Source organism: Leptopilina heterotoma, unplaced genomic scaffold (assembly GCF_015476425.1).
Source record: "Leptopilina heterotoma isolate Lh14 unplaced genomic scaffold, ASM1547642v1 Lhet_160, whole genome shotgun sequence".
Lineage (NCBI taxonomy): Eukaryota > Metazoa > Arthropoda > Insecta > Hymenoptera > Figitidae > Leptopilina > Leptopilina heterotoma.
The window spans coordinates 392886-413900 of NW_025110875.1; the positions used below are offsets into that span (position 1 = coordinate 392886).

At 23.7% G+C, this 21015-nt stretch overlaps 3 protein-coding genes across 3 annotated transcripts in view; 2 read left to right on the plus strand and 1 right to left on the minus strand.

The window, feature by feature from the left end:
- Positions 1 to 15262, minus strand: part of LOC122498864 (pre-rRNA-processing protein TSR1 homolog) — a 179619-nt gene extending 164357 nt beyond the window's left edge. Inside the window, exon 1 of the mRNA XM_043606842.1 lies at positions 15009 to 15262. Within this exon, the coding sequence (XP_043462777.1) occupies positions 15009 to 15114 (106 nt within the window). The 5' untranslated portion in view covers positions 15115 to 15262. The remainder of the gene's footprint in view (positions 1 to 15008) is intronic.
- Positions 7558 to 9416, plus strand: LOC122498875. The gene is made up of 2 exons (XM_043606864.1): positions 7558 to 8883; positions 9271 to 9416. The coding sequence occupies exon 1, from the start codon at positions 8406 to 8408 to the stop codon at positions 8868 to 8870; it is 465 nt and encodes a 154-aa protein (XP_043462799.1). The 5' UTR covers positions 7558 to 8405; the 3' UTR covers positions 8871 to 8883; positions 9271 to 9416.
- Positions 15263 to 15566: 304 nt separating the features above from the next.
- On the plus strand, positions 15567 to 20603 carry LOC122498876 (mitochondrial fission 1 protein). The gene is made up of 4 exons (XM_043606865.1): positions 15567 to 15771; positions 18772 to 18984; positions 19180 to 19285; positions 20076 to 20603. The coding sequence occupies exons 1-4, from the start codon at positions 15727 to 15729 to the stop codon at positions 20162 to 20164; spliced, it is 453 nt and encodes a 150-aa protein (XP_043462800.1). The 5' UTR covers positions 15567 to 15726; the 3' UTR covers positions 20165 to 20603.
- The last annotated feature ends 412 nt before the right edge of the window (positions 20604 to 21015 follow it).

Genomic DNA, 21015 nt, shown 5'->3' on the forward strand with positions numbered 1-21015 from the left:
AGATTTTTAAAAATTCTTACTTTTTAGTGTACCATACGTTTTCCTAAAAAGTTTAACAGCTCTTAATTTTTATATATGGTACTAGATTAGCACTAAATTAGTTCTAAATTCCTGTGAAAGAGTTTTTTAAAAATTGTTATTTTTTACGGTATGGTACTTGTAGCTATATATACGTCAAGCCAGTAGTACCATACGTTTTCCTAAAAAGTTCAACAGCTCTAAATTTTTATATATGGTACTAAATTAGCACTAAATTAGTTTTGAATTACTACGAAATTTTTTTTGGAAAAATATGCTTTTTTATTTTCGTTAGGTAGTTTTTGAGGTTAAGGGTAGTTTTGGAAAAATGTTCATGTCATGAAATTCTACATTTACAACTTGATTAATTTATTAACCACTTAACTGCCGGCTGAAAAACACTAAATGTGCCCAGAATGCCAAGAATAAAAAATCGTCAAATTTGTTTGAAATTTGTTACTCGGGGCTTTTGGGGTCGCTGATTACGAATCTGATGTCGGTTTTTCAAAATTCAAAATGGCGGATCCAATATGGCGGACGGATTTTTAAAAATTGATCTAATTTACCTGAAATTTGTTACTCAACGGTTTTCGAGGTCGCTGATTACGAATATGATGTCGGTTTTTCAAAATTCAAAATGGTGGATCCAATATGACGGACATTTTTTTTTTAAATTTTGGATTCACTTGAAAATTATCATTAGGGGGTTTTCGGGGTCGCTGATGATGAATCCGATGTCAGTTTTTAAAAATTAAAAATTGCGGATCCAATATGGTGCAAATTTTTTTTTTATTTTGTATTCGCTTGAAACTTGTCACCCGGGGATTTTTTGGGGTCGCTGATGACGATTTCTATGACAGTTTTTCAAAATTCAAAATGGAGGGTCCATTATGTCGGATATTTTTTTTTAATTTTGGATTTTCTTGAAAATTATCACTCGGGGGTTTTTGGTGTCGCTGATGACGAATCGGATGTCTCTTTTAAAAAATTCAAAATGTCGGATCCAATATGGCGGACATTTTTTTTTAATTGTTTTTATCATAAAAACAGAACAAATTTTACAAATGCCGGTTTCATAGAACAGCTATAAAAAGAGTGCAAAAATTGAAATTCCATTGAAATGTCCTAAAGCATCATATTCGTAATCAGCGACCTTGAAAACCCCCGAGTAACAAATTTCAGGTAAATTGGATCAATTTTTAAAATAGTCATCCTCCGTATTGGATCCGCCATTTTGAATTTTGGAAAACCATCATCATATTCGTAATCAGCGACCCCGACAACCCCCGGGTAATTCTTGTTACAATTTCGTATTTTATACTTTTCGTAAGAATGAAGAACGTTTCTTTTTTTTCGATATTAAAAAGTTATTCATCTTTTTTTTTATTGCAGCGACCCTACCCGACTGTTTTCAAGCAAACGTTCACCAAGCATCACCATGGCTGAGCTACCAGGTAGCCTCACAAAATGCAAGTGATTTGGCCTGATTTATCGAAGCCATAATTTAACTACAAGTTGTGTAGTAGAAAAAAAAGAAGAAATGCAAGTGTGCATGCCCCTCGGATCAATTTTAATAGGTGGACTAATCCAAAATTTCCGACTTGCGTTTCGCGAGAGTACCTGACTATGGCTGATGTAATACTGAACAGCTTGGCTCAGCAGCAGAGATGCCAAAAACCGTCCCCAAACGCAACTGCGCTTGCGCTACAATAAATGCTCTCATTGGTAGAATAAAACTTGTCCATTAGAATGCTTTATATATAAAACGTTTTAAATAGACGCGCTTTATTCAACCAATAAGAGCATTTTTGAAGCGCAAGCGCAGTTGCGTTTGGTGAGAGTATCTGGCAACATTGGACTATCAGATATATTTTTTTCGTGACGTCACAATATTGAGAAACAATTGCTCAGAATGTACATATTTCCGTGCTATTTTTTTATTGATTAAAATAAGAAATTGAGCAGAGTTAGTCCCTCATTTTTTCATGGCTTTAAATTTGTTTTTCAATTATTATTGTTTGGCGGTAACGTCTAGGTTTAGATATCGTTATTTCTTCTGGAATTTGAAACTTGGTCGATATTGTAGGTTTCTGCTTCACGTTTAGTGAAGGGTCTTACTAATGAGTTGACAAATGTTTCGTGAAAAATTCTGGGAAAATTTAAAGAAATTGATAAAATATTTCAACAAGTAAAAAATAGTAGAACAAACTTTGTTATTTATTAGATTATTAGATATTTTTTACTTGTTGAAATATTTTATGAATTTCTTATTTTAATCAATAAAAAAATTGCACGGAATAATGTACTAGCACGGAGATATGTACATTTACCTTAATTTCTATTTTCACGAAAAGTTCAGCTAATTGGAAGGGATACGTAACCAACGGTAACCAAACGAATTTCTTTTGTTTATAAACATTAGTTAGCTGTCAGTTCTAATCAATACCAGCAATATGCAGGATGTAATTTATAATGCGGAATATTTTGCAAAGCACTTAGAGAAACTATTAAGACTAAGAAATTATTTATAAATTAATAATAATATAACTTTTAACTTAAATTCCGTACAAGATTGTAATAAAATTTGGAGAGAAGGATTGAATTTCCGCGGCCACGCGTCTTCTGATTCAATACAGAAGATAGGAATTTACATTCGAAGTTTCGGTGGTGGAGTCAGGGAATTCTTAGCTACGCCAGTATACAAACAGAGCCCAATCGTTTGTGCAGCACAGTTACTGAAAGAGTAAGTACATTTTTTTTATTATTATTGGCGGGCCTCACGTATGCTATAGGTGGATAAAATAGTTGGACTTTCGAACTGTTTACTTGATAACTTAAAAATTCAGCATAGCGGATCCAAAATGGCAGAAAAATCAGAGCAAAATACTTGATAAATAGCAAATGCATCATCAATATTCAAAACTTGATTTAAAACATCTGAAAATGACTTCTCGGAGGTTTTAGGGGTTGCTGATTACGAATATAAAGTTTAATTTTAAAAATTCAAAATGGCGGATCTAATATGGCGGACATTTTTTTTTAAATTGTTTTTATCATAAAAGCAGAACAAATTTTACAAATGCCGGTTTCATAGAACAGTTATAAAAAGAGTGCAAAAATTCAAATTCCATTGAAATGTCTTAACGCATTTCACCTTTCCAATAAGTTCATGGGTGAAGTGGATCTCCACGGTATGCCATATTGAATTCGCAATTTTGAATTTTGAAAAACTGACATCGGATTCGTCATCAGCGACCCCGAAAACCCCCGAGTAACAAATTTCAGGTAAATTGGATCTATTTTTAAAATAGTCATCCTCCGTAATGGATCCGCCATTTTAAATTTTGAAAAATCATCATCATATTCGTAATCAACGATCCCGACAACCCCCGGGTAACAAATTGCTGGTAAATTGGATCAATTTCTAAAAAAGTGATCAGCCATATTGGATCCGCCATTTTGAATTTTGAAAAGCCGACATCATATTTGTAATCAGCGACCTCGAAAACCCCGGAGTAACAAATTTCAGGTAATTTGGATCAATTTTTAAAAAAGTCGTCCACCATATTGGATCAGCCATTTTGAATTTTGAAAAACCGACATCATATTCGTAAGCAGCGACCCCGAAAACCCCTGAGTAATAGATTTCAGGCGATTTTAGACATTTTTAAAATAAAAATGCATTGTATTTTCCATGGCAAAGATTTTGAAAAATTTGCTAAAAGTGTTGTTTTTAAAAATTTATAACATTTTTATAATTCACTGAATTTAAAAACAGAAACGTGCGTCGCATTCTGCATAGCGTTGACTTTTTAGAAATCATTTTATTTTTAATTTTCAACCATTTTTTACTTTTTTACATGAATTTTTATTATGGCAAAGATTGTCAGTTTTCCGGCAGTCAGAGCAAAGTCCGAAATGGCAAAGATATTTGCCATCGGCAGTCAAGGGGTTAATCAATGAATTAAAAAATCGTACATATTTTCAGGCCCATTTATAACTATTGAGATAGACTATACAGGTGATTTTACAAAAACAAGATTATGTGACATACAACGCAAACTAAAAGACCCAGTAAAAAACAGCGAAGAATATCATCTACTGGGTGCAGTAGGTCTGTGAAGTTGGCTCCGACATGTCAAAATTAGGTAGGTTCACGTTTGTCAAATCATTATTTTTTTTATCCACCAAAAAAAAGTTTCAAAAAAAAAATTCTAAAATTTTTTTTTTTAATTTTGTTTCTAACTTAGTCTGAGAGGGAGGAATAAATTTTCTAATGGGTGGACAAACAAAATTACAAGTTACTATTTTAGTAAATATTAAAATTTTTTCCAGATATTCAAATATTTTCAAAAATTAAAAAAAAATGTTTAACGTTTCAATTATCTTTATAAATCCCAAAATTCTTCGCCGAAATTCAATTATATTCAGGAATTTTTATAAAATTCATAGTAAAATTCAATTATTTTCATAAACAGCAATTTGATTTATCATAAGAATTTAATTATTTTCAAAATTAATAAAATTCTTGGAATAAATTCAATTATTTTTAAAAAATCTAAAAAAATCGTCAACACTTCAATTATTTTTATAAATGAATGGCAAAATTCTTCAAAAAAATTTTATTATTTTTAGGAATTTTAGTAAAAGGCATTCCAGAATTCAATTACTTTCATAAATAATAGTATTCATCACAAGAATTTAATTATTTAAAAAAATAATAAAATTCATGGAAGAATTTCAATTATTTTTAACCCTCGCAGACTGATTTACAAACGAAATAATAATAATAATAATAATAATATTATAATAATATCTGGGTGCAGTACTGTATTATGGCCCTGAACCATAAATAGAAGAAGTAAGAGCAGGCCATTTTACAGCCGTATGCTGGAGACAAAATGTTTGGATCGAATTTAATGATCTGAAACTATCCAAACCAAAGAAACTACGAGAAAACCTTGAAGTGCTGCAAAGCTTACTATTTTACTCACCATAGACAATAATTATTATTATTATTATTATTATTATTATTATTATTATTATTATTATTATTTAATAATGTCTAAAATGAACATTTGTCAGAAGTCAACTATTGAAATTGTTTAAACAATTGGTGGAATGTTGATTTTATTATTTCTGACGTTTATCCAACTTGTTATTTCATTTGTCCACCCATTATAAAATTTATTCCACCCTCTCAGACTAAGTTAGAAACAAAATTTAAAAAAAAATATTTTAGAATTTTTTTGTTTTGAAACTTCTTTTTGGTGGACAAAAAAAATAATGGTTGGACAAACGTAGACCTATCTTGGACAAATGAATACTACTTAGAAAAGTAAAAAATTTTGACATGTCGGAGCCAACTTCACAGATCTGGGTGCAGTACTGTATTATGGCCCTGAACCATAAATAGAAGAAGTAAGAGCAGGCCATTTTACAGCCGTATGCTGGAGACAAAATGTTTGGATCGAATTTAATGATCTGAAACTATCCAAACCAAAGAAACTACGAGAAAACCTTGAAGTGCTGCAAAGCTTACTATTTTACTCACCATAGACAATAATTAAAGAACATATATTGATATAAAAAATTAAAAAATGTCTGATGTAAATCTAATTTTAGATTATAAAAAAACAATATATATTATTAATTTTATATAAAAAACTAAAAATACATATATATAGTATATTTTATAATAATTTTATCACTTTTAAAAAATATAGACATTTCGAAAAAATAAGCCTTTTTATTTTCGTTAGATAGTTTTTAAAAATGTCTATTTAATGTATTTTCGTTTGGTAGTTTTTGAGGTTGAGGGTAGTTTTTAAAAAATTTTTCTTAATGCTATGTTAGAGCACTAAATTAGTTCTAAATTTCTATGAAAAAAATTTTGAAAAATTGGCAATGACATGGTATGTTTTTAGTCAATTTTTAAAAACATTTCTGTCCAAAAAGGCGAACATGAAATAGCTATTTATGACCATTATGAGTTTTAATTAATTAAGGGTGGTTTTTGGGGGTTCGCGCGCCGCATCTAACAAAGTGGAATTGACTAGGGGATGTTTTTCACCCCTATTAATAAAATTTCTGTAATTTTTTAATGGATATTTGTTTTATTTACTATTTTGAATAAGATTATTGAAAAAAATCGGGAAATTAAAAAAACAAAATTTCGTTCATTTAAACGTTCAGAACTTTAGGGCCCTTCTTTATTTTATTTCCATTATAATTAATATATTCCCAAAGTTTAATTCAACGATAATATTTTATTTAGATTTAATTATTTAAAATTATTATTTAGAATTAATTCTAAAAATTAGTTTTTTAAAAATATTTTAAAATATAATAGTTTTTCAATTATATATCTACAATCGCCATTTCGAAATAAATGGAATTTGGTAGAAATCTTTTGAATTGAATCTTTGAAAAATATAAAAAAATAAAACTGTTTAAAAATTTCAATTATAAATATGAAAATGATTTCTTTAAAATTTTAATAAGTCTGAAAAAGTAAATTTTAAAAAATTTTAATTTAATTTCTTCGCTGATAATTGAATCTTAAAAAGTTATGATAAAACAATTAAAAAATATTAATGTTATTATTATTTGTATGTATTTAAATTTTCCGAAATTTTTAATGGAAAATATTAAAAATTATTGAATTTTAAAAAATTAAAATGAAAAAATACTAAGAATTACTTTCTTCACAAATATTTTAATTTAATTTTCAGAAGATAGCTACTTTTCATGAATTTATATTAATAAATTTACACTTAGAAGATTTTTTTATTAAAATTTTTAAAAAACTTTAAATCAATTTTTCTTAATAACTTTTGGAATGTTCTTCGAGAATTTAAATATTTAAATACAAAAAATTTAATTTTTTATAATAATTACAAATATCCAAGTTTTTTAAAAAACATTTATTAAAGTAGGTATATTTTTAAAAATATTTTTAAAAGATAATACTTTTTTATTTAAAATCTTTCAGAAATAATTGAGTTTTTGAAAAATATAAAGATATTAATAAAATGTTGGAAGAATTTTTTATTATAAATATGAACATGATTTCTCCAATATTTTAATAACTATAAAAAATTAATTTTCGATATTTTCATTTACTTTGTTCAAAGATAATTGAACTTTAAAAATAGTGATAAAATATTTCTCAGAATATGTTTTATAAATATTGTAATTTGTAAATTTAAGTTTTCGAAAATAATTGAAATTAAAATTTGATTTTCAAAAATTGTAATAAATTATTTTTTAAATAACCTATTATTTTCAATTAAATTTTACTAAATTTCAATTATTTAAAAAAAATTTAATTACAGATATACTTTAGAAAAATCAAAAGATTAAAAACTTTACGAACTAAATTAAAATTCGGAAAACAGCTAAAGTATTAATTGAAGCACTGAAAAATTTCGCTACTAAAGTGAAATATGTAGTTTATGCAGCTAAATATTTTTTTCCCGTACATAACGAAAAAAGAATTCAATTAACATCAGATTTTCTAAATTCAAAATAACGAATTCAACATAGAAATTAATCATTTTAAAACTTTACCAAATTCACCACAGAAATAACTGAATTCGATAAATTAGCAGAAACTCAGACAAAAGAAAGTTCTATTTTGAATTCCTAAAATTTAATGTCAAGTTTAACACATTAGAAACGAATTACAAGTGAATCTTATAAATTCCTTTTGAATCCGATGATTAAAGATCCTTATACATATTCAAACAGTAACAAAGACACAATCCATAGATCAGAAAGTGGAACATTCTATCAACACAGATGAAAAAACCTTTTGGAAAACGCAGTAATGTTCAATTTACTAATCAGAGCAAGTTATCGGTATTTGATTTAGAAATCAGAGAAAATACCTAACAATGGATGATAAATATATCAAAGTCACACAAGCCGAGAAATTGAAATATAATAGAGAAGTAGAAAAAAAACAAATAAAATCAAAGAAACGAAAACTCTCCTCTTCTAGTGAATCCAGTGAGTCTGAAGACATTAAAAATATCAACAATAAAAAAAAAACAAATAAAATCAAAGAAAAGAAAACTCTTCTCTCAAAATGAAATATTTTTGGTATGTCCTGAATTAATAAGGAAACAAATTAATATTCATAATTACATTGATTATTTGGATGAATTAAGCGATGAAAATTTTGGTATTTATACATTGATGTAAAGTACTTATGTAAAGTACTTCTGTACGAAAGGGTTTATTTGAAACCCGTTTATGTTCAAATAAATAAATAAATAAATAAATAAATAAAATAAATAATGAATCGTTTATTACACCCTACAGAACTGGTTCTGTACATACGCTGTTTGGGGAACAATTTCCAAAGGCATTGGTGACAAAAAATGAGAAAAAAAGAAACCAAAAAGAATCGATGGAATCCCCGCCAAGTATCACGGCAACCTCGCCGAAAAAAGGCGGAAACTGCGCCGAGAAAACCAACGGAGATTCCGTCGAAAGAAACATCCGAAAACTCGCCCCCGAAAAAGTTGTGTTGCAGCCAAGAAGCTAAAAACTCGCAGCAGCAAAAGGAATCATATGCCGACAAAATAAAAAATTGGGCCGACGAGGTGGAAGAGGAGGACTATGAGGATGTCGAATTCGTACAAGTTATTAAACGAAAGGCGTCATCAAAGCAAAGTCAAACTTCAGAAGACCTGCTATTAGGGTCTTTATACAGAAGGCGAGAACGGTCTTGGAAAAAATTAGAAAGATCAGTGCAGAACTCAGAAAGTGTCCGAAATGTCAAAGGCTTCTTGAAGAAAGGGCCAAGTGGACGAAAGATAAAGACGAGACCGACAAGGAAATGAGTCATTTGAGAAGGTAAAAAAAAAATTTTTTTATTTTAATCTTTAAAAATTAAATAAATATTTGTTAACATTAAAAAAATTTTTTTATTATTATAATAATTAAAATTTATTGTAAAGAAATATTAAAAATAGGAATTAATATTGGTATTATTGTATTTTTATAAATTTGTAATAATATTCAGAAAAACATTTTTTGTTGGAAAATTAAAAAATCTTTGTACAAAATAAATAATTACAATTATAACTATAAATTTATTAAAAATATATTTTTAAATTTAATATTTTTAAAAAATTATATGAATAATATAATATATTATTATAATTAAAAAATAAATCTATTCTTAAAAAAAATTTCTTTCTAGAAAATAATAAATAATAATACTATTATTTTTTTAAACAGATTAATGACTACCATGGCTATCTTCAATGACAAAGACGAAATCAAAAAACGAAATAATATGCTTTCATCATGGTTAAAGTACTTACCTATAGGCATTACATATGACAACAGGGAATTTCTCCCAGGAAAAGTAATCAAAACTAATAAAAAGAATAGGAAGGTTAAAGTTAAATATTTTGATAACACCAACATTAGTTATTGGGGAACAAAAAATTTAGTTCAATTTGAGAAATTTCTGATTCCAAAGCAATTTAACATTAATAATAAAAATGATGAAATTTTATACAATTATATTTTAGAATTAAAAAAAGAATTGATCGAGACAAAAAATGATAAATATAACAATATTTTAAGCGATATCGTTTAAAAGTATTAAAGGTAGACATTCTTGAAAAGAATTATGTAAATTAATTAATATAGTGATAAAGATTTATGTTTAATATTTAAAGTGAAAGTTTATGCATCTTTTCTTCGTTAAATGTATTAAAAAAATTTAGGTGCAAGTACAAGTACTGAAACGTATAATAATTTAAAATTAATTGATCCTAAGAATTTATATATTTCGGTGCCAGTAAAAACATTTCGTTCATCAATGAATAAAAAATCCAATCCATGGATTGATTTTATGGATTTCATTGGTGGACGAACGATTCCCTGTCAGTCGCGAAATAAACAAAAACAAAAGTCGAGAAAAAGAAAAATATCGAGCAGCGATTCTGATTCTAATGAAAGTGAATTGGCAAGTAATAGCGATACTGAATTTGATGAAAATGAACTGGCGAGTAATGATTCTAAAATAAATGAAAAAGAAAAATATGTTAAAGGTAAATTATTGTTAGAATTTTTTTTAATATTAACAGCTGCAACATTAGGAAGATAAATTGGCAAATTATGATGAAAATTACTTTCATCGTAATCCCATCAAAGCAGTACTATTGTGGAAATACGTAAAATGGTTTATATTAAACTACCCAATTGGATAAATAAATAAATAATTTATTTTGTGTTAATTAATTATTTTTATTAATTTATTTTTTTATATTTTTCAGGGGATTTATCACATCAAACCGTCGAAGATAAATCGTCGCATCAAATTACCGAAGAGAAATCTAAAATTTGCAGACGGTAAAAAAAGTAGATTGCAAAGATACGAAAGAATTGCGGACCATCTTGCATGATATTATGAAAATTAAGGGGAATATTGTAAACCCAAAAATTCTAATTCTTTGTTAAGAAATGTAAGGAGATAAAAACTCTTTGCCGAGTGATGACTTTAAAAGACATATTTGGATTAATTGATGCATCGCATACTTTCTGTTCTTATAAACCCATATTTGTGGAGTACTGTTCAATTCCAAATATTTTTAATTTTATTATTTTTTGTATATTGTATTTGAATTTTCGGAAATTTTAAATGGGAAATATTTTAAATAATTGAATTTAAAATTATTATAATGAAAAAATTACTAAGAATTACTTTTTTCAAAAATATTTTCATTCATTTTTATTATTAAATATATATTTGAAGATTTTTTATTAAAATTTTTGAGAATTCAATTATTTTCAAAATTACCAATTAAAATTCTTTAATAGTTTATTTTCAAAAATTGTAATAAAATAATGTTAAAAATTCTATTATTTTCAAATAAATTTTACAAAATTTCAATTAGGGGAGAGTGGGGCAAACAGGTTCGGTGGGTAAACCGGACCCCTCTCAATATTTCAGAAATGGCGAAATTGGAAAAAGTGTTGTTTACAAATTTAAAACAATCATGTTTAGTATACCTTATTTTTTCAATCTGACAGTTTTAGCTTGCGCTTGTGCGACGAAGGGAGCAAAAGTTCTTTTTTTAGTTTTTTTCTACACTTTTACGAATTTTTTCTTAAGGAAATTCTGAGGAAATCGTCTAATACTTTCAAATATTAGGTCTTGGGTTTTGAAGGTACACACCTCAAGAATACTTACCACCAAAAACTTTGATGAATTTGCAAAGCGTTTTTTTGACAAACATTTATTCTCAAAATGGGCCTGTGGGGCAAACCGGACCGTTTTCGGTGGGGCAAACCGGCCATAGGATATTTCCATTCAATTAAAGTTTCATAAAAATTATTTTTAAATAAAATGTTTCTTTTATTAAAATATTTACTTACAATGAAAAATAATTGTCTTCCAATGAGAATTGGACCCTTTAATATTGTTTCTCTGATAGTGACAAACATTTTTATTTTTTTATTTAGAAAAATATTTATTTAATTAAAATTCAATCCCGTATTATTATTTTCATTACTACAACCATTGTTTACATGATTCTTTGTTTTTTATCATTGTAGATTATGTAAATGCAATATTATAAATAAAAAAGCAAACGGTCCGGTTTACCCCAGGGGGTGGGGCAAACCGGACCGTTTGCAAAATTTTTTAAAGTTAACACAGCAACTAAACAATAAAAGATAAAGTATAGGTGTCTCTGGGAAAAAGTTGCGCAATTAAATGATCTTTCAAACAAGCCATCGAAAAATGAAATCGGTTGATTCGTTTAGTCACAAGAGTCAAAAAACCGTTAGGGGGTCCGGTTTGCCCCACTCTCACCTATTAAAAAATTGTTTAATTATAGATATAAGATATATTTAAAAAAATGTAATTATCTTATCAAATTTTTTCAAAAACAATTTTTTAAAGAATTTGTCTAAAGTTATTTTTCACACTATAAAAATTAAAATAAGTTTGCATTATATGCTTAAAATTTTGGAAAAATTGAAATTCAAATCAATTGAATTTGATCTGAATTAAAAATAATATGAATTATAGAAATAAAAAGAGTCAATTTAGATAAAATAAATAATATAAATAATATATTAATAAATTTATTTTATTTATTTTATTTATTTTATTTATTTTATTTATTTTATTTATTTTATTTATTTTATTTATTTTATTTATTTTATTTATTTTATTTATTTTATTTATTTATTATTTATTTATATTATTTATTTTATTTACCTAAATATTTTTAATAAATATATATTAACATATTAATAAAATAAATATTATTATACATTTATAATATTAATAATAAATTATTCAAATGGAAGTTTTTACAGTTTAGCTTTATTGAAATTGTAAATTTATTAAAATTTAATGAAATGTTAATTAATTAAAAAATTTTAGAAACCTTTGTTTTAATGAAATTATTTATAGGTTCGAAGATAATTGAATCTTAACAAATTATAGTGTAACAATTTGAAGAATTAGTTTTTTAATTGTTATTTAATAACTAGAAAATAATTCTCAAAAATGTTAATGTTATTATGTTTTTGAATTTTCAGAAACATTTAATTGAAAATATTGAAAATAATTGAATTTTAAAATATTTAGAACAAAAAAAATTCTCTAAATTACTTTTTTCAAAAAGATTTTAATATAATTTTCATTAACTACACTTTTAGATTTTTTATTACAATTTTTGATAATTCAAATATTTTAAAAATTAGCAATTAAAATACTTTAAAAGGTGATTTTTAAAAATTTTAATAAAATAATTGAAAAAAAATCTATAATTTTCAATTAAATTTTACAAAATTCCAATTTCTCAACAATTTTTTAATTATAGATATATATTAAAAAATTTAATTATCTTGAAAAAATGTTACAAAAATAATTTTTGAAAGATTTATCTAAAGTTATTTTTCACACTATAAAAATTGAAATAAGTTTGCATTATATATACTAAAAATGTGTCATTTTCTTGAAATATTTAGAAAATATCTGAGGTCTAGAATTTGAAAAATTTAATGTTTTTCCAGTAATTTTTATTAAACTTCCTGACTTTTTTCTAAAATCCCTGGACATTATAAAAATTAAAAATTTTTAATTGATTTCAATTAAAAATTTTTAGAAACTTTTTTTTTCATGAAATTATTTATAGGCTCGAAAATAATTGAATGTTTTAAAAGAATTTTTATATAGTTTAACAAAATCAAAGTAATTTTTTCAGAATTTTGATTATAAATTTTAAACATTATTGTTTTCTCCAAAATGTTAAAATGATTCTAAATATTTTTAATATTATTATTTTTGGTATGCATTTGAATTTTCCGAAATTTTTAATAGGAAATATTGAAAATAATTGAATTTAAAATTATTCTAATGAATAAATGTCAAAGAATTACTTTTTTCAAAAATATTTTCATTCATTTTTATTATTAAATTTACACTTTAAGTTTTTTTATTAAAACTTTTGAGAATTTAATTATTTTCAAAATTAGAAATTAAAATTCTTTAAAAATTCATTTTCAAAAATTGTAATAAAATAATTGAAAAAAATCTATTATTTTCAATTACATTTGACAAAATTTCAATTATTAAAAAATTGTTTAATTATAGATATATTTAAAAAAATGTAATTATCTTATCAAATTTTTTCAAAAACAATTTTTTAAACAATTTGTCTAAAGTTATTTTTCACACTAGAAAAATTAAAATAAGTTTGTGTTATTATGTTTAAAATTTTTGGAAAAATTGAAATTCAAATCAATTGTAGGTATTTGATCTGAATTAAAAATAATATGAATTATAGAAATCAAGAGTCAATTTAGATAAAAATAAATAATAATTATATTAATAATTTTTTTAATTTCATTTATTGTATTAAATATTTTAATAATAGTTTAATAATATATTAATTAATTATTAAAAAAATAAATAATAAAATGGAATTCTTAAAGTTTAGATTTATTAAAAATATAAATTTATTAAAATTTAACGAAATGTAAACTAATTAAAAATTTTTAGAAACCTTTTTTTTTATTAAAATTATTTGAAATATGTGCAAAAATTTAAAAAATCTAAATTTTTATAAATATTTCCTCTTGACAAAAATTGTAATTATTATTCAAAATAAAACTTTTAATTATCGAAAATTAGATTCTTTATCCTTCTAATAAAACGAATTCAAAATTAAATTTATCTTTTTCTTTTAAAATATGAAATCATGACATTGGACTAACGTTTGTTTTGATTGTAAGTTGGATTCTTCCTTATACTGTTTGTAAACAGAAAGTAATTAGTTTTGTAGGGGTTCACAATTTACATTCTTATCAAAATTTTGATGACTCAGATAAAACCTTACTAGCTCACACTTTATATATTTTAAATTATTACCAGAAATAATATCCAATTTATAATATTTGATTAAGTTATTTTATAATTCCTGAACATTTTTCTTATATAAAATTTGCAATTATAATTATCATATAAATTTTATCTTGCAAATCCTTTCTTTTGTTTATCATTCAAATGTTTTTGACTCTATATTTTCTTAAAATAAAAAAAAATTTTTTAATTAATCTGAAAAATATTAAGATTTTTTTCTTAACACGTTCTTTTAAATGCTCTGGCAAATGTTTTTTTTTAATTCGATGACTTTTGTATTCATTGAATTAAAAAAGTAAATTATTAATTTAATGTTTTATTTGCATTTTTCACGTGCAATTATTCAGAAATATTACGTGAAATTAATGTCAGTACGAAAATATTTTAAGTCAATTGTTTTTTTTTCTTATGAAAATGTAAATATAGGGTTATGTGTACTCCACGTGTATAATTTATGAAAAAAAATTAGTTTTCATGAATTATACGAGTGAAATAATATTTGGGAAATTTAATAGATTGACATTCTTATTTAGACATGAAATATTATTGATATTAGAAATGTTTAAAGATACGTTTAATATGTTACCTTTAACCTCATTATTTATTGCGCCTTTGCTGCGATGTCGGCCTGTTTTATGAGTTTTATTCACTTGTTTGAAAGCACCAGGACGATGAGCAGTATGTTTCGACATTTTTCTTTATTGTTTTAACTCGTAAATAAAGATACTTTTAATAATATTATTTTTTACTTCACACTTTCACTACGATGATTAAGAGCACATGGTAATAGCGGCAAAGCACTTCTCAGCACTTCTTCTTCTTCTTCTTCGAAAGGTCTTAAAAGCATGCGCGCAGCGCGCATTGTGTTGATTGCTATGGCAACCAAAACTAAAGTCAACGCAAGGCCTGTTTTCAATATTGAAAATTGCAGGGCTGAAAACAGTTGAGCCCTGAGATTGGCGAGTTCGATATGTGACGTCACGCAGTAGCGTCGTGACGCCACAAGTGAAACAGACGTAATATGGCAACTTTTACCACCTTGTGAACCTGGCTTTAGACCTTTAATTTTAAACCATAAAATAACTAAACACATAGAGAGACACTTTTCTAATTAAATACTAAGTGCTAATCATTTATCTCAGTCTTGAAAGTGTGTAACAAAAATATTGAACATTTTATTAAGTATAAAGTATTTCCGTTATTACTGGATTCTTTACTATTTATTCCCTGAAAAATATAAAATTTATTTTTTAGTATTTTTAACCTTATGCTTTTATGGAAATCCATATTATTGTCTTTGAATAATGGAAGATGTTTTAGATGAAATTGTTTCTTCGGAAGATTTAAAGGTAATGTTTATTTTCTTAACAAAAATACACGTCAAAACAGAATGTCAATTTTTTTTACTATTTCTCTTTAAAGGTGTAAAAAATAAGTAAATATAAAAACTACTATAATTTTACACAATTTCTCAAATAACTATAATCAATTCGTTTTTATTAGAATTTGTCAATATTTCTAGAAAATTATAATTCTATTTCACTTTTTTTTCATTTATTGCATTGCATTTCTGTAGAAAAAAAATTACATTTCTGACGCAATCTGATTAAATTTGTAAGTAATTTAATTTTTATGTTTAATTTTGAAGTTCAATGACTCATAGTTTTGTAGATAGAAACGGAAAAGTGAAATCGATTTTATTCATAAAGAAAAATAAAGTATATTAGATCAATAATTTTTTTCTCGTTTCTTTTTTGATTAAATTTATTATTGAATAATTTGTCATTATAAAGTGAAATACTGTAATTTTTTATCTTATCTATATTTCGCGATTTTGTGCAATTTTTTATCAATTTATTTTGATCGTATATTTTTTTAAATTAAAAATGATTTGTAATTAATAATCTAGTACAAGTTGCAGTCTACTTTGAAAAAAAAATTAATTTTTCCATTACCTTTGCGATGACGTCAGCTGTTTTTCCTTATTGTATAAAAATTATGTATTAAACAATATTTACCAAAATCCAGGGGCGTAAGAGGATAAATTAATTTTGGGCGTCAAAAGTCAATAAATTTTTTATAGTTTTATTTAGAGTAGAAATCATTGCAGGTACTAATTTTTTTATTTAGAAATGTTTACATTTTCAAAGTAACAATTTACAGCAGGTGTTTAAACTTTTGCATTTTTTTTCATTTATTTTTATTTTTTCTGTAACAATTTTTAGAAATGTCCGTATTTTGTTACACTTTTTGAGAATCAAATTCAATTGATTTGAATTTCAATGTTTCCTAAAATTTAAACAAAATTAATTTTTAATCTTAATTCATTTTCCAATTCAATTGTTTGAAATTTCAATTTAATTTTTTCTTAAATATATCTGTAATTATAAAATTTTTAAATAATTGAAATTTTGTAAAATTTAATTGAAAATAATAGATTTTTTTAAAAAATATTTATTACATTTTTTGAAAATCAACTTTTAAAGAATTTTAATTTATAATTTCGAAAATAATTGAATTCTCTAAAATTTTAATAAAAAATCTTCAAATGTAAATTTAATAATATAAATTAATGAATACCGAAAATTATATTAAAAATATTTTTGAAAAAAGCAATTCTCAGAACTTTTTTTCATTCTAATATTTTAAAATTCAATTATTTTCTATATTTTCAATTAAAAATTTCCGAAAATTCAAATACATGTAAAAAATAATAAAATTAACATTTTTTAGAATTATTTTTTAAAATTTTCGAGAAAACAAATTGTTTAAAATTTTTAATTAAAATTCTTCATAAAATTAATTAGTCTTTATAAATTATACAAAAATTCAATTATTTTCGAAAAAATAACATTACAATAATTTTAAAAAACTAACTCTCAGAATTGTTTTATTAGAATTTTTTTAAATTCAATTATTTTTGCACAAAATAAATTAAAATTTTCAAAAATTAATTTTTTATACTTATTAAAATTTTTGAAAATTCATGTTCATATTTATAATAAAAAATTCTTAAAAAATTTGATTATTTTACAAATATGTTTCGAAAATTGAATTGTTTTTAAAAGATTTTAATTAAGAAACTGTTATCTTTCAAAAATTATTTTAAAATATTTAAAAAAAATTAATTTTAATAATTTCTTTATTCTGTTTTTTTTAAATTATTATATCTTAATCATTTGTTAAAAAAACATGGACAGTTACAATTATTATAAAAAATTGAATTTTTTGTATTTAAATAATTGAATTCTCAAAGACCATTCGAAAAGTTATTGAAAATAATTGATTTAGAAATTCTCAAAAATTTTGATAAAATAACTTAAACTGTAAATTTAATAATAAAAATTAATGAAAATTATATTAAAATATTTTTGAAAAAAGTAATTTTGAGAATTTTTTTCAATCTAATTTTTTAAAATTCAATTATTTTCAATTAAAAATTTCCGAAAATCCAAGTACAAACAAAAAAATAATAACATTAACATTTTTTAGAATTATTTTTAAAATTTTGGAGAAAACAAAATTGTTCAAAATTTGTAATCAAAATTGGTTTATTATTAGTTTTTGTTAACTTATATAAAAATTCTTTCAAGATAATTCAATTATTGTCGAATAATTACATAACAATTAAAAAACTAATTCTTTGAATTGTTTTTCCATAATTTTTTAAAATTCAATTATCTTCGAAGAAATGGAATTAAAATATTTCAAAATTTACTTTTTTCGACTTATTAAAATTTCGGAGAAATCATTTTCATATTTATAATTGAAATTCTTAAAAACTTTTACTATTTTTTTATATTTCTCTAAAATTCAATTATTTTTAAAAGATTTCTACCAAATTTCATTTATTTGGAAATTTTTCGATTGTGTATAATTGAAGAACTTTTATCGTTTAAAAATAATTAAATTAATTTAGAGATGAAGTTTAGTTAAAAATTGTAGAAAATAAACGAATTTTGAAAGGGTTATAGTTGTAATTTTTAGAAATTATTAAATTTCAAAAAGTTTTAAATTGGAATTTTTTGAATTTTATTTTTTGTAGAGAAACGAATAAGAACCTGGATTTCTGTATACATTGTATTTCTATTAACATTTTTTTACAAAAAAAATACTTTTAATCAAATTTATTTGAGTTAATTATTTTATATTAAACAGTAATTAAATTAAAATGCAATGAACGTCCTTTTTTCGAAATTTTTCATTTTTTCGAAAGAAAGTTTATATTCAAATTCATTTTGGCTTCTTGTATTATTATTGTTAAATACAAAAAATTAAAATTAAAATTAAATAAAAATTCGTTTTCTATAAAAACTAGAGGAAATAATATTTTGATTTTAATGTTTCAGAAATTTGAACGTACATATCATGAAAATTTACGTTCGTCTAATGTATCGCAGAAAGTTCAGTTTGAATATGCATGGTGTTTAGTACGAAGCAAGTATCCAGCAGACATAAGGAAAGGAATTATTCTCCTGGAGGATTTATTTAATCATCCCGAAGAGGAAACCGGAAAGCGTGACTGCCTTTATTATTTAGCTATAGGAAATGCTAGAATAAAGGTATTTATGAATTATTATTATTTTTTAATTTTTTATTACATAAGTTGGAAATTTATGTACAAAAATAAAGCACTGATATTTTTTTTCACTTTTTGAAGAATGAAATTTAAAACCTACTGGTTTTAAATTTTATTCTTCAAAAAGTGAAAAAAAAGTAAGAGAAAATTGAAATTCTAAATGCTGTTTTTATTGCAGGAATATACGAAAGCTTTGTCTTATGTCAGAGCATTTTTACAAATTGAACCTGGCAATCAGCAAGTTCAGCATTTAGAGACACTCATAAAAAAGAAAATGGACAAAGGTAATTTACAACATTTTTTATTATTCTAGTGAATTTTGTTTTTTAAAATGGCTAATTTTAAGTCAATTATAAATGTAAACGAAATTTTTGATTAATAATTCAATTTTTTATTACTTTGAAGATAAAAACATTAGATTTGTCAATTAAAATTTTTAATTGAAAATAAAATTGAGAATATATTAAAAGATTTTTATAAAATAAAGGAAAAAACTTGTCTTTATTTTAAGTTTTCAATCATATTTTTTTGTTACAAACTGTTTAGTTTCTTATGGAAAAGAATTTTCATAAAATCTATTTTTTAATCACAATTTTTATGAAAATTATAATTTATTTTTTAGAAATTAATTCTTAACAAAAGAATTAAATTTTTGACCATTTATATTTATTAAGATAAACTCAATAACTTAAGAAAAAAACACGGACAGTTACAATTATTATAAAAAAAAAATGAGTTTTTGTATTTAAATAATTGAATTCTAGAAGAACTTTTGAAAAATTATTTAAAATAATTGATTTAGAAATGAAGTTTAGTTGAAAATTGTAGAAAATAATCGAATTTTGAAAGGGTTGTAGTTGGTAATTTTTAGAAATTATTCAATTTCATAAATTTTACTCATTTTCCATAAACTTTCATATTTTCTTGTAAAAAGAATTTATTCAGGGAAAATAATTTCAATATCAGGGAAATGTCCGGGAAATTAATAAATTGAAACTTGTGACTACCCAGATAACATAATATAATAAATATAATAAAATAAAAAGTTAATTTTGTTCAATTTTCGTTTTTCAGAAGGACTTGTCGGCATGGCTGTGGCTGGCGGCGTTATTATAGGAATTGCCAGTATACTTGGACTTGGTATAGCAATGTCAAAAAAATGATAATATCTATTGAATTTTGCTACTAAACCAAAAGAAAATGTAATAAGTTTATTTGTAATAAAACCTCTGAAAATATTTGAATGTTTATAATAATAGTTCACAGTAAATGAAATTTATTAATTGAATAAGTTTATGTACATTATGTATTTCTATGTAATAAAGTCGTACGAATATTAATTTTTTAAAATTAAATTACCAGTTGTCATTACTAGCGCAAATGATAACAAAACAAGTCTACTGATTTTATAATTTTAGTATTGTAGGTTTTTTTTAATGAGCTTATTGTAAATTAAATTTACAGAAACATGTAATTGATAATACTGCTCTAAATTTCAATTTACAAAATTATTTCAATATTATTGATAATTATTAGGCGACACGTTATTTATACATGAATATTGTAACAATAAGCAAATAAAATTTATTATTTTCTAAAGCATTTAAGATATTATTACTTCATTGATACATTTTAATTTTAACCAAAAATTTTTCGTTAAAGGGTTAGTTAAAAATCATATTTTCGTTCTACAGTTAATTTTTTATGATAAAATGAGACGAATAAGATAAATAAATATTGTAAATAACAACTAGAAGCAATTAGAAGAATAATTTTTTCAAAAAGAAATAATTATACTCCTAAGATTTTATTTAGGACGAGGTTAGAAAGTACATTATTAATTTAAACTATTTAGTTGTTATTTTTATTATCTTCAATAAGATTCAAGAATTTGAAGAATTTTTGAATCTTTTCACATTTTTATTTTTAAAAAATTATGAATGCTATCTATGTGTACACATATTAATTTTCAGTGTTGATTTCTATAGTAACAATGTTATTGACAAAACTGTTT

What these genes read in the sequence shown, in the direction of transcription:
- LOC122498875 (XM_043606864.1), top strand. Translation starts at nt 8,406, where the DNA reads ATGAGAAAAAAAGAAACCAAAAAGAATCGATGGAATCCCCGCCAAGTA.
- LOC122498876 (XM_043606865.1), top strand. Translation starts at nt 15,727, where the DNA reads ATGGAAGATGTTTTAGATGAAATTGTTTCTTCGGAAGATTTAAAG. An exon ending in TTTCTTCGGAAGATTTAAAG is followed by an intron (nt 15,772 to 18,771) that starts GTAATGTTTATT and finishes TTAATGTTTCAG; the next exon opens with AAATTTGAACGTACATATCA. An exon ending in TAGGAAATGCTAGAATAAAG is followed by an intron (nt 18,985 to 19,179) that starts GTATTTATGAAT and finishes TTTTTATTGCAG; the next exon opens with GAATATACGAAAGCTTTGTC.